Source organism: Plutella xylostella, chromosome 27 (assembly GCF_932276165.1).
Source record: "Plutella xylostella chromosome 27, ilPluXylo3.1, whole genome shotgun sequence".
NCBI lineage: Eukaryota > Metazoa > Arthropoda > Insecta > Lepidoptera > Plutellidae > Plutella > Plutella xylostella.
Genome location: NC_064007.1, coordinates 1,708,436 through 1,722,424, shown reverse-complemented (window position 1 = coordinate 1,722,424; position 13,989 = coordinate 1,708,436). Strand labels below are relative to the sequence as shown.

The window sequence follows — 13,989 nt, the reverse complement described above, 5'->3', positions numbered from 1 at the left end:
ACTCTTTATTTTCTTTTTTGTGTATAGGTTTTATAATCGTAGTTTTCAATTTAGTTGGGAAAGCTCCTTCTGTTATGCTTAAGTTGATAATATGACTCAGTGGAAATGATATGGCTTCGGCTACTACTTTAATTGCTGAGGTAGATATGTCATCATAACCTACGCTATTCGTGTTATTCAAGTTTTTTATTATTTTAAGTATGTCAGTGGGTAAGTTAGGTGCCATAAAGAAGGTATTTGGCCTACTGTCAAGTTTATAGTTTTCATGAATAGATTGAGATGTATTTAATTGCGGTTCATCAATGAAAAAATCATTGAAGGCATTGGCAATTCTATACGGATCTGTGATGATTTCCTGGTGGTGAAGAATATTTGTTATGTTTTCTTTTATATTGCTGGTTTTATACTTGTTTATGGTTTGCCATACTGCCCTTGATTTGCATTTAGCTGAGTTTATGTAATGGTTGTTTTGAGTCCTTTGAGTATATTGCACAACTTTCTTGAATCTTTTCGAATAGGATGTGAGGGTCATTTTGTTTTGTGTGGTGGGATGCGTTCGGTATGCCCATAAGTGTTTTCTTTTTATTTTACTACACTTTTTTATACCTTCAGAGATCCACTTCTGTTTTTTTCTAATAGAAATTTTTATTTTTCTCAACGGAAAACAAAGGTCATGGAAGAGTTTGAAGGTTTCAATAAATTTATTATAGGCAGTATTAGTGTCGTTAGAGTCGTAGACGTCACAAAAAGAAAGACTATCTATATATTTTTTAAATTTTTCTAAATTTTCATTGCAGTAGTCTCGACGTGTTATGTACCAAAACTTTAAAGTATAGGTTTTTTTTACTGGACATTTCAGAAAAGACCTACCATGTTTTAATTAAACAACATGATTGGATAAGTTAATAAAACTACATACCTATTATGTATTTATAAGTAGGTCCTTACCTTAACATTTTATACCATACCCAAATACCGGTTTTCGACTGTCCACACTAGCTCATTCAAGGTCATTGGCAGCTACGCGCGCCACCTCCTACTTTCTCCTTCGCTCGCACACCTTTGTTGATAGTCTCTCTCTTTCACGCCAACGATCGGGTGTTTCCGGTGAAACTAAGTGAAATTACGTTCGGTATCGAGTCTGCCATTTTGGTTTTGGGTTCCACAATTCCTTCACGCTTTGCTTTGCGTTCGTTGATAACGTTTTCCTTGCCGTGAAAATAAGTGTTTTGTTTAGTGATTGTCGTGGAAAATGGGTCGCAAAAGAACAAATCACGTGCATGAATATGTCGAATACGATGAGGCTATGGACACGTCGAGATGTTTGATGCAAGATTGCACAACGGTATTGAAGGTGAGACGTTTCTGTGCTCTTTCTACGAACATTATAATTTCTCTCCCTATTGTTACAGTTAAAAAAACCGGTATTTTGTACTCTTACCGAAATCATTTTACAACAAGTAGGTAAGTATACTCGATCGTTTAGGAGAGGCATATGTCCAACAGTGGATTATAGAAGGTTGAGAGAGAGAGGTAAGTATATCTGGTCTACCAATCTAGCTATCTAGTAGTCCTAGTTAGTACATACCTGTACATACCTAACTAAATAGATATAAATTAGCCAAACTTTAGAAATAGGTAAGTACTTCATGAAGAACCTAATATCTGACTCCCTTTTAAAGATATAAAAAAGGTCCTTTAATATTTATAAATTGTGCGTTAGTAGTTACCTACTTTTACTTACCAGCATTATGTTGTAGGTAGGTAAGTACAATTATACTTATTACCTACTGACTTATGCTAACACCAACCATTACCTCCTATTCCAGGGCAAGCACGGTTCCAACCTGCTACGCCACTTCGCCGTCCACCATTCGGAGGTCTACGTCGAAATTGTCGAAAAAAATGGCGCCAAACCTGAGGAATGCTCCGACTGGAAACCACCAGGGTCCAGCCAACAGCCTAGACTCCGTCAAGACACCTTCAGCCTCCTGAAACGGTTTTGCGTGAACCTAGTCAAACACCACGGAAGACCGCTGTCACTTTTCGATGACTATGCGTTCAGAGAAATCATCAATTTGATACCCTTTCCCAGCAGTGACAAGAAAAAGATTACCTCCAAGTATATTGCTAAGCATTTGAATGATAAAGATGTTGCTGTGGACAAGGTAAGTGTAACATTAAATGAGTATGCACTTATTAAGTATAAATTATTCCTAAGCTACTCAACTAAAATCCACTGATGTACCTATAGGTTAAGTTATTTATTTTTTGCACGAGTACTACTACTGTATTTGTTATTCTATGGTAACATTATACGGCATATAGGTAGATCTCTTTCAAATATTTGCCACATAACATTAAATTTAACAGTCTACCTCATCAAGTCTACTATGGATTTCGTTTTACAGGTATGGTAATGGTATAAGTAGGTATCCAGATCCTAACAGTATCTTCACGTGTATTTGTAACTAAGCTGTGCCCAAGCTGGGCCTAATCTGTAATTTTTTTTTTCAGAAAACGGGCACAACAAATCGAGGAGGTAAGATTTAAAGTATGCAGATTTTTTAAAGGTTATTGTAAACGCCATCTATCTTTGAGTAGCCGAACTAAATCAAAACACAACAAATGTTGCCAGACTAAAACACGCTCAGTATGATAATATTATTTTCTATACAATTTACAGAAACCCGAATAAAAGGTGAAGTCTTGCAATGCAACTGTGCGGCTTCTTCAGATGCAGAGGGGAACGAGCACTCCCAAGACTGTGCGTTGCGGAGTTCGCAGCATTTGCCTTACTGGAACTACTTCGAGGTATTTAGTTTGTACTTACGTTGGTCAATAGATGTCGCCAGTTATTTAGTTTCAATATTGGTCAATAGATGTCGCCAGTTAATTCATTTGACTCTTTTTATAACTTATTGTGAAGTAAAAATTATCGGTTGCCTTATTGTTTTTGTGTAATAAATTAATGTCATTGTGTATTTTTCAGGTATCAGTAGATGTCGCCACGTGTACAATTTGCAAGGATGTAATAAATTGGACAAATTTATCCATGCTGAAGGATCACTTGACTGCATATCACCCTGCTACACTTTTTAAAGATGATGTAAGTAATTTTTTAAACAATTATATTCTCTGTCGTGGAGTTAGCGCCGGCATTGGCTTAACTACTCCAGAGATATTGTCTAAGGCTTACTCGAATGGTACGCATATCCTTTGGGACATCTTCCACCATCAGTTCACACATAGCATCTACATGTGCAGGTATCGTCACGATCTTTTTGTTCACCTAAAGAGAAAATGGTTATTTAAAAATAATTCTTTCGTAAACCTGCCAGGAATTGAACCCACGGTGGTTTGTCTTAGAACTTGATCCGTATCTGTGTATCCGTATCCCACCACAGCTTTTCCAGTCTTTACATTATTGGGTACAGCCAACTTAACCTTAGAGCAATAGGAATATTGGTAACATATTAATTTAAACTTAATGACATTGATCTAAGGTTAAAACACATTGAAGAATATGTAGGAGCCACTCGCAGCCAGAGCATAATATATATTATCATAATTCTAACTCATCATCATCATCAGCCCATAGACGTCCACTGCTGGACATGACCCCTCCCAAGGAGCGCCGCAACACTATCCTCGGCCTTCCTCATCCAGCCACTACCCGCCACCTGTCTTAAATCGTCGGTTCATTTTCATTATAACTCATTGTTGCTTAAATAATTTCCAGGATGCAGAATTCGAAAATGGAGTCACCGCCGCCGATTCGAATTCCAGCGTTGCATCCAACGATGACACCAACATGGAAGAGGTTTACTTAAACGACGACATGCCTGTAGAAAGCACTCCTAGAAAAAAACGCAAGGCCTCCCATACAAATATATTCACTGACCAGAGAGAAAACATTAGCGGTTACACCCAAGGCTTATCCGAATGGGCGCAAGGGTTAGACAGGTTTGGTTTATACGTTTCGGCGTTGATGAGGTTTCTGCCTAGAAGTACGTGTATAAAATTTCAGGGGCAAATAGTTCAGAGACTGTTGCAAGAGCAAGCGGCAGCTAGTTGATAGATTTTGGGCAATTTTGACCAATACATTTGGGCAAGTTTGAGTACTTACATACAGGATATTGCATTGCACATAAGTGGGTTCATGTCAGTCAGGTCCAGTGCCGTAGTGCCATTCCTCCCCTGGATAACCTTTGTCTGACCATTGATAAATCGGCCCTACATTATACTTAGATCCGTCTGGCCCTTGATTCCCAGAAGATTTGAATTTGAACGTGAACTTTTCTGTTAAATACTTATATGTACTTAGGTACTAGTTCTAAATGTCTGCTATTCTGTGGTGAACCTGTAAGTAAGTACCTTAGTACTTGATTTAAGTACACTAAAAATGCCTGGCTACCTGCGACTACCCATACCACAGGGAATCCTAGTTTATAGCCAAGAACCCAAAATGTAAAGCAATGAGGTACTTATACCAAATAAACCTTTTTATTTTAATGTGGTGTGGGGGAATCGCCATCTATCGGTACAGGCTTTGAACTGTCTGAACTGAACCGCTATACAAAGTGTTGGAACAGTGTGAAAAACTGTTACTAGAACTCTGACTTTTATACTCGAATGGCTTTTCACGAGTGTGAAGTTACCAGCATAGCACCTAAAAATAGTTTTTTTTTAAATACTTAGATCACATTTTGAATAGCTATAAGTACCTATTATTATCTTTGATTATTTTATAATACCTATCTCTTGAAATTTAATAGTGTTTTCTATGTTAATAAATTTTACCTGTTTTTTAAAAATTACTAGTGCCTTTTGTTCGTATTAAATTTGTAGTGAACGTTTTTAGAAACAGTTTACAATTTAGATGTTATTATGCGTGTTTTGAAACTATACAAGGCCAGAACGCAGAGGTTGGGACTGCTCGCGTATATTTTCAAATTAAAATAGCGCCATGATTTACTTGAAAATATACAAGGCCATTACGCACTAATCGCGTATATTTTCAAGTAAGTTGGGCCAAAATTATGGCTTGAAAATATACTGCAGCAGTTACCACTGCGTACTAATCGTGTATATTTTCAAGTGCCAAGCGGCAATGCAAGCACTTGAAACTATACGTGATTAGTTACCAGGTAGCCCTTTTGAATTGTTGCTCTCTCTTTCTTTCATGCGAAGTAGTAATAAGTCTATTGCTTTCTAAACATTGTATCATCATTCCGCACTTGGCATTGTTTTCGTAACGTGTTTTTTGTTTACATCGTACAGTTAAAAAGTAAATTGATTTAAATTAAACTGTAGAACTGTTGTTAATAGTAAAAATTATCTCAGAAGAGGGTGTAGAACAATTCATAAAATACAATTATGGTCCATTCAAAACTTGATGAAAAATATGTATGTAATAGGTCTATTGGGTAATACCTACTCCATCTACACTTACGAGCAATGAATAAGTCCAAGTAGTAAATACTCAACACCAAATGACCACAATTTTTTTAAAACATTTAATTTAGGATTTGATCAAAATTTTCGTTTTTAGTTGGTTACCTATATTTTGATGCGCTGTTAAATTTACTTTAATATATTGCCGACGGCGACGGCGTCATTAAGCTAGTCTTTTAAGTTCAGGAGCTATCATCACTGGAACTTTTTCATTGCTCGTGAGTGTAGTAGGTATTACTCTTAATTCATATAAATAATAATATATTAGTATTCTTACTTGCAAGTATTATTGCTATAATTATCAATTTATCAATCAAATTAGAGCTTGTTCATCTTTATTTATTAACATTCTATAGGTCTATGACAGGCAGAACAAGTAAATTGTAGTCATGTACATTTACCGAAATAGTTAAGTAAATCAAAATCAGCATGTAGGTATAAATTATATGCGACAAGTACGCCAATCAAGCAATGTGCGTAATAGCAATGTATATTTTCAAGAACGATTCAGTAAATCCCAACTTGAAAGTATACGCGATTAGTACGCACAAATCGTGTATATTTTCAAGTAAGATATTATTTTTTTTCACTTGAAAGTATACAGTGCTAGTACACTATGGGTGCGTTCTGGCCTTGTATAGTTTCAAAACACGCTGTTATTATTATTGTTATAAATTCTTTATTGCACATAAAAAACATTGTACAAAGGCGAACTTAATGCTAGTAGCATTCTCTACCAGTTAACCTTGGTGATGTCGAGAAAGTGGTTGGTAGTCCGATAGGCTGAGAGGAGAGAAGTTTATCTACTTAAAACGAAACACAGAGATATACTTACTTATACATAATAACGATACAAATTATATACCTACATATACATATATTCCTACATTATATTATAATATAGGTACCTAATACATACTAATAATACAAAATATACTAAACTAACTATAATTTATATACCTAATCGTCATCAAATAAAATATAAGTATTTAAAATCAATTTTGTTGATGAGATGTTGTCGTGTTTTAGGCGACAAAATTTGTACACTTTTGTACCTTGTCAAACAACCTATACTTTACAAACCGTGAACGTTTGCATGAATGAATAGGCAGTTGGTAAGTTTGACAATGTTCTAAAACCTAAAGCTGAGGATATCCCAATCATGCAAGTATTTATGTTTTTGTATAACCTCCTGCCCGCTGGACTGACGACCTTAGGCGGGTAGCCGGTAGTGGTTGGATGAGGAAGGTCGAAGACCGAGTGTTGTGGCGCTTCTTGGGAGAGGCCTATGTCCTGCAGTGGATGATTATAGGCTGATGATGATGATCAGGTCCATGTAGAACAGTGAATGATATACTATCAGTATGGTAATGAATAGTTATCCTCCTATTCTTAAGAATTGAATGGTACTTATCCAAAGTGGTTAAATACACTGGCTCACAGGTTTTATAACCTAGCCAACGTTTAAAACCCCCGAGATTCAAGCCTTCTTTTAAACATAATATCACGTGCGTATAAATGGGTAGCATAGCAACTGTATCTGCAATTTGTATGTGGCTTCGTAACTATAAAAGGTCATTATGCTTGGCATGCTGATAGTAATCATAAAATGAAACCTTACTTGTGCATACTATGCAAGCTACATCAAACATTCTGAATGCTTGTGGATGATAAAAAGGTAGCTGTCACATTTAGGTGTAAGACCCATTGACAAAGATTGGTAAGACCACGTCAAATTAATGTCATAAGAAATACTTGTACGTTAATTTAATTATTTAAGATTAGGTATCCTCATGAAGCTATAATATGTAGGTATATCTGCAGCTATAATCTAGATACTTAACTACATGCTTTTACTACTGTAATCTGTATTATTTTTATGAAATCCTAAATGGCTGACCTACAAGCAGAGTGCAGTGGGTTTAGTCCAGTAGATAGGTCCAAAAGTCAGATATCGTCCAGCATCATCATCATCCGACCCATCACGTCCCCACTGCTGGGGCACGTGTCTCCTTCCATTGAAGAAAGGGTTTATTTATCATCCAGAACCCGAATAATATTAAGGCACTGTATGGCAAACTTTATCATCAGTTTTATCAGTGAGGAATGCGAACAGAAGATACCAAGATAAAATAATATGTCTGTGTAGACTGCACACACTTTCTAGCTTACTAATGTTTCTCGTGGATTATGTCATAAGGCATAGAGCACAAACGTAGTACCTAGTTGTAACTACCTAGTCTACCATAGATATGTAGGTACTATACTTAATTACTTTTTATCCTGACTGAAAGGTGATGCCAAATACATAACTTAAGAAGAAAAGCAGTCTCCTAAAAAGTTCCAAAAACCTGATAAAAAACCGGTCGTGTACGGCCGACCTAAGTAGCTGCTGAGCCAATAAGTATGTAAATACCAGACCACATTATTAACCAGCTACTTTACATAATCCACACACTGCTCGTTACATCATCCATTGATAATATCCTTTTCCTGTTTCTTAATAAGTAAGGATCTATGTGAAACTTTAAATGTGGAGTTAAAATCAGACAATTTTGGCACAAATAAAACTTTGGTAGTGTGAGTTTTATATGAGGCTATATAAAAAAAAAAAAAAGTAAAAATTGTTTATTTGCACATAAAACACATAATACCTAAGTAAAATTTAAAAAGAACATAAACACTAGAGAAGTACCACTTATACACTCACGGGCAATGAAAAGGTTCCACTGAAAAAAGCACCAAATTACCTACTCCTAAACGAAAAAGGTTAGCTTAATGATAATGACGCGATGATGACGAATTTGCAATATTGAAGTACATTTTAGAGAGCATCAGGATCAGGATATTACCAACTAAAAACGGTAATATTTTGTTAAAATTTTAAATTAAATGTTTGAAACCATTAAGGTCGTTTGATGTCGGCATTTTGAAGTGGAACTTCTTCATTGCTCGTGAGTGTATATAATGTGTATATTTATGTTCCTTGCCATAAACACTTTCCATTCATTTCACATTCACATTGCATTAACATAACACCTCATTATAAATATACAGGGTGTCCCAAAAGTCAACGATATGCCTTGGAGGGCTGATAGACCAGCTCATGAGTAGCCAGAATATCATAATATGACCTCAGTAAAAATTCGATAGTTTTCGAGATATTGACACTTTTATAATTTTGGTGAAAATCGACACCTTTTATCAGTTTTTTGCGTGCCGCCGATACAAAATTAATGTAAGTAAGTAATGTAAGTTATTTATATAATTAAGTGTCAATATCTCGAAAACTATCGAATTTTTACTGACGTCATATTATGATATTCTGGCTACTCATGAGCTGGTCTATCAGCCCTCCAAGGCATATCGTTGACTTTTGGGACACCCTGTATAACTACTACCCGCGCAAAGTTTCTAGACACCTGGCCAAAAAATCTAACCCACTCCCTCTTCCCCGCGCGTGGCCCCGCTCTCGTCCTTTTGTAGCGTTAGCATAAGAATTATCAGACGATTAACAATAAATATTTTTTATCGCATACTTTTTGTTACTACTTTAACAAGTAGGTAACAACTTGAATACTTGAAATGAAAAAATGAAAAAAAAAATTAAACTAAAGATTATGAAAGTTACAAAAAATATAGATTGCAGTGTTTGGTAAAAATTAAAAGGTGGTGATATAACAAGGGCTCAGCTATTGCAACACCCAGGCCTGTGTCGTGGACAGCCAGGACTTATACAGGTTGTTGCATAAAGGGTATACTAAGCCGAAACCTACAGAAACTTTGTTGGTCACGTGACTTTTTTACTATGGAGAATGGTTTTTTTTAATTCTGATTTTAGTTTCGGGCTTAGATTTACCATGCTGCACATGTAGGTTTCGGCTTAGTATACCCTTGTTGCAACAAAAGCTTTTTGCCTGCATAAACAAATATTTATACATTTTATTACAATATAACAAAAGTCAGGTAAGTATGTTTTCGCATGCGGGTATTTGATAACCAGAATAATTTTAAATATCGGGGCGCTACATGTATATTATTTTATTTATAAAATTAGTTCATTAAAACTGCGCAGTATGGCGAGGTTTATTATTTTTCCGACCTTCATTATAAAAATACTGATAGCAAAGAGGATGAAAAGAAATATTTGGTAATATCGATATTACTTTTTTGCACTCAGTACTAAAGACAAATGTCATTTAACCCAGGTGTCTAGTTATCTCGCCCGCCTTGTATATTTTATCTTTATACTTGGGCAATAGGCTGTGTGAGCCACAATCCTTTGCCTCATGAAACAAAAGAAGAACGGTTTTTGGCGGCATCGGAAAATTAAGAAAATTATTACATTGTGTTAATTAATAATATGTTTTCTGAGTAAATACCATGTAAATACGACTCAAAATGTAATGCGGATAACATTAAGATAAGATAATGACTAATTTTTAAATTTAAATTAAAAATATTATTTATTATATTATAATTTTGGCACACTGTAAATAATTATGTAACTATGGGTTTATTGCCTGAAATAAAGATTTTTTTATTATTTATGTTATTATTTATTAAGTTTTTGTGCAACAACTAATGTGCGGAGTTTCGGACCATAGGTGCGGACTGCAGACATCCAAATCCAAACTAATCCAAACTAATATTATAAATGCGAAAGTAACTGTGTCTGTCTGTCTGTCTGTTACTCTTTCACGCCAAAACTACTGAACGGATTTGAATGGAATTTGGTATACATACTGTCTAGACCCTGGGAAAGAACATAGGCTAATTATTATCCCGGAATTCCCACGGGAAAACTTTTTAAGGCGAAGCGAAGCGCGCGGGAACAGCTAGTAAACAATAAAATTCTACGGCGGATCTAGAAATTAAGAGACTAGCGATGCTCATTTGGTGGGTGAGTAAAGTTTACTTCAATAACTTTATTTATCCTTACAACTATTTTCTCTACACTTGTAAAGGTTTCTAGTTATGCTGATATGTGCTCGGCAACTGTAATATGGGCCATTATTTTATTTTGGGTACCATTATCGGTCCCCTACAAAGAAAGATTTTTAAAATATTAAATAATGAAGTTCAGGAATAAAGCTACCGTCTGCAGCAATCAAATAAGACACCGGTCACATAAAATATTATAAATTTAAGAAAAATACTTTATTTATTTACAAATTACGGTAACTCTGTTGTTGTTTTTGGTAACGCAATTGTTTTTCATATAAAAATTGTCTGTCCCTCGAAGCGAGTCATATGAAACAAGCACAACGTGTGTAAAAAATTATAATGAAAACAATGTTTTTGAATATTATAACGAATATGTCATTAGTTAAACTTCACTTCACGGTAATAAGAATGATTTTAAAACAACATATTATGGGTCAATTAATATTCTTGGCCGAGTCCCCAAGCCTAAGCTACACCTACACTAGGTTACCATAGGAAATTCAATCATAAATAAACTTTTTTTTAACTTTCTGTTCGCGACAATCGATAGATAGAATAGATAACTTGCGAAGGTTCTGGAACATTCTATCACTTTCCAGTAGTTTCGATAAAGTTCTAGAAGGATTAGTATGGATTCAATATATCTACAATAGTCTGGAAGCTTCTAGAACAATAGTTAGGGAATGTTCCACAACGTCCGCGAACTTTCTAGATGCTAAGTTAGGTACTTATAGTTAGTAGATAAGTATGGATTGTTTATACCTACTTAGTAATAATAATAATAAATAGTGTGACCTCGAGTATCTCTGGAACTTTCGGGAAGATCGCTCGCCGGCCTATATAAAGCGAGGTGTCCGGCGCACATTAAGTTCAGTTTAATAGTAACAGTCAAACAGTAAACATCAAGCTCGAATAGTGAACTTCTCCAGAGACACTCGAAGTGAATAGTGATAGTAATACTGGTGTTTTCTTTTAAGTTCGTACCATCCGGAATTCGTTATAGTTGTGAGTCGTATCGAAGGGGCTCACATTTATGGTCCTTCGAGCCGGATAGTTATAGTCGAACCGGCATTCGTTCGTGAAGTGACCTTACATTTATGGTCATTCGTGCATCCGGATTGGAAGAAAAGAAGATGCCTGTAACGAGGTCTCAGAAGTCGTACGCAGTGAAGAGGACTACGGACGAGAAATCTGCCGTCTCCACGATGAGGTCTGCAGATGCAACGGAGTACGCATCGGCATGGGGTGCAACCACAGGAGGTACACCAGGTCCACAACCGCCGTCAGAGCCGACGACGGAGACGCTGTCCCCTCCATTGTTGCCACCCTGTCCTATAGTCGTTGCCGGTGTCACAACTGCCGTTGCCCCCGCCGCCGCAGTCAGCGCTGCACTAGATAGTGTCGAGTCAACATCGACAAATCAGGGAAGATCATGTCTTCCATGTTCGTCGCGCTCCACTGCTTCTCGTGCACGGCGAAGAGAATTGGCCCAAGCTCGATTGGAACTTCTCGAGCGACGAAAAGAGGTGGCCATAGCTAAAGCTGAGGCAGCTATGTTTGATGTCAAATTGGCTGCAGCCAAGGTCGCCGCTCTAGAGGAGGACTCGGAAGAGGAGCAAATAGAAGGAAGTGTCTACGAGTCTAGATCGTCGAAGAACGGAACTTCACATCCACCAATTTTATCACTCCCCATTGATTCTCGTGCACGGCGCCGAGAATTACAGGCCCGCTTGGAACTTCTTGAGCAACAAAAGAAGATGGCTAAAGCTAACGCTCTGGTGGCCATAGCTGCAGCTAAAGCTAAAGCTGAGGAAGAAGAATTAAAAGCTGAATTGGCTGAAGCCAAGGTCGCTGCACTAGAAGAAGATATAAAACAAGCACGGGTTCGGAGAAGTGCACTCGCACGCGCATCGCAAGACGTCACCACGTGCCAAGTCCCGCCTGAACCTGCGGGAAATGTTGTCGCCAGCGGAGTTACGCCTGAACCTGCGGAAGTAGTCGTCGCCAGTGAAAACCGGCGGGAGCCACAGCGGAACGAACCGCTGCAGGGAAATAGAGTGGCTCTTGTAAATAGTGTAACATCGACAAGTGAGCCAGTCAGTGCTGAAAGTGAGGGGCCTACATCGCCGCCCTCAGCTGAAGTCGTCGTAGCACTCACGCCATCCATAGACACGACTGAAGATCGTAGTCTAGAGAATCGTAGGATGAGTGTGAGTGCCATAAAAACGGTTCATCTCCCTACAGAATTCGATAGTCCTACAGATAGTGAGATAGAACGGCATGCGCTGCCGTTACTAGAGGACAAAATTAAGGTATTACCGGCGGGAGAGACCGGACTGCTGCGGAAAAATTGTGAATGCAGCAAGAGTGACTTGGCAGTTAGAAGACTGGATCTCATAGACAAGAGATTAACGGACAAGTATTGGGCACGATGGATGGAGAAGTATGTGCGAGATTCTCAGCAGCAAGGAGACGTCATGAATCCTGCGGGCGCCTACCATGGAGATGACCGAGGAGCTGCCCATCGACGAAAATGTCGCCACCGCGGATAGTTCAGCTACAAGAGCTGCGGCGGGAGTAATGTTCGCGACAATCGATAGATAGAATAGATAACTCGCGAAGGTTCTGGAACATTCTATCACTTTCCAGTAGTTTCGATAAAGTTCTAGAAGGATTAGTATGGATTCAATATATCTACAATAGTCTGGAAGCTTCTAGAACAATAGTTAGGGAATGTTCCACAACGTCCGCGAACTTTCTAGATGCTAAGTTAGGTACTTATAGTTAGTAGATAAGTATGGATTGTTTATACCTACTTAGTAATAATAATAATAAATAGTGTGACCTCGAGTATCTCTGGAACTTTCGGGAAGATCGCTCGCCGGCCTATATAAAGCGAGGTGTCCGGCGCACATTAAGTTCAGTTTAATAGTAACAGTCAAACAGTAAACATCAAGCTCGAATAGTGAACTTCTCCAGAGACACTCGAAGTGAATAGTGATAGTAATACTGGTGTTTTCTTTTAAGTTCGTACCATCCGGAATTCGTTATAGTTGTGAGTCGTATCGAAGGGGCTCACACTTTCTTACACCTAAGATCGTTTGAACGGCTGTGTATTTGTATCGGAGTGCAGGAAGGAGAGCGGGACGGATAAAATGAGCGTGTATTTATTGTGACGCCACTGAGTTACCGGCGACATACCTACGGTGAGTTTTCTCGATATTTATTATTTTGTTTCATGCAATATATGTAATAATAAGTAACAATTATGAGGGCATTTTGATATCCTATGTATGTGTATTCATTTAAGTACTAACTCCAAATAGGTTATTGTTTTACAACTGCGTTACCGCTACACTTCGTTACTTTTTAAGTAACGCAGTTGTAGCTATAGTAACTCAGGGGTTTTTCTTATAGTTTACACATATCTGTTACTCAATTTATGGTATAAATATAACATTTGAGCACATTATATTGTTACAGTATAACATTTCGGACTCAATGGCGTTAACAGCGGCTGAAAAACCACGGCTTTATACGCAAAAAAAGAGAAATATTTATAAGTATTAAGTAGTTATATTTTCA

General features: G+C 37.3%; 1 protein-coding gene across 1 annotated transcript; it reads left to right on the top strand.

Annotated features, from left to right (window-relative positions):
* The first annotated feature begins 1,130 nt into the window (after window positions 1-1,130).
* On the top strand, window positions 1,131-4,142 carry LOC105390877. The gene is made up of 6 exons (XM_011562245.3): window positions 1,131-1,354; window positions 1,830-2,168; window positions 2,518-2,542; window positions 2,687-2,814; window positions 2,993-3,109; window positions 3,743-4,142. The coding sequence occupies exons 1-6, from the start codon at window positions 1,253-1,255 to the stop codon at window positions 4,076-4,078; spliced, it is 1,047 nt and encodes a 348-aa protein (XP_011560547.3). The 5' UTR covers window positions 1,131-1,252; the 3' UTR covers window positions 4,079-4,142.
* Window positions 4,143-13,989: the final 9,847 nt, after the last annotated feature.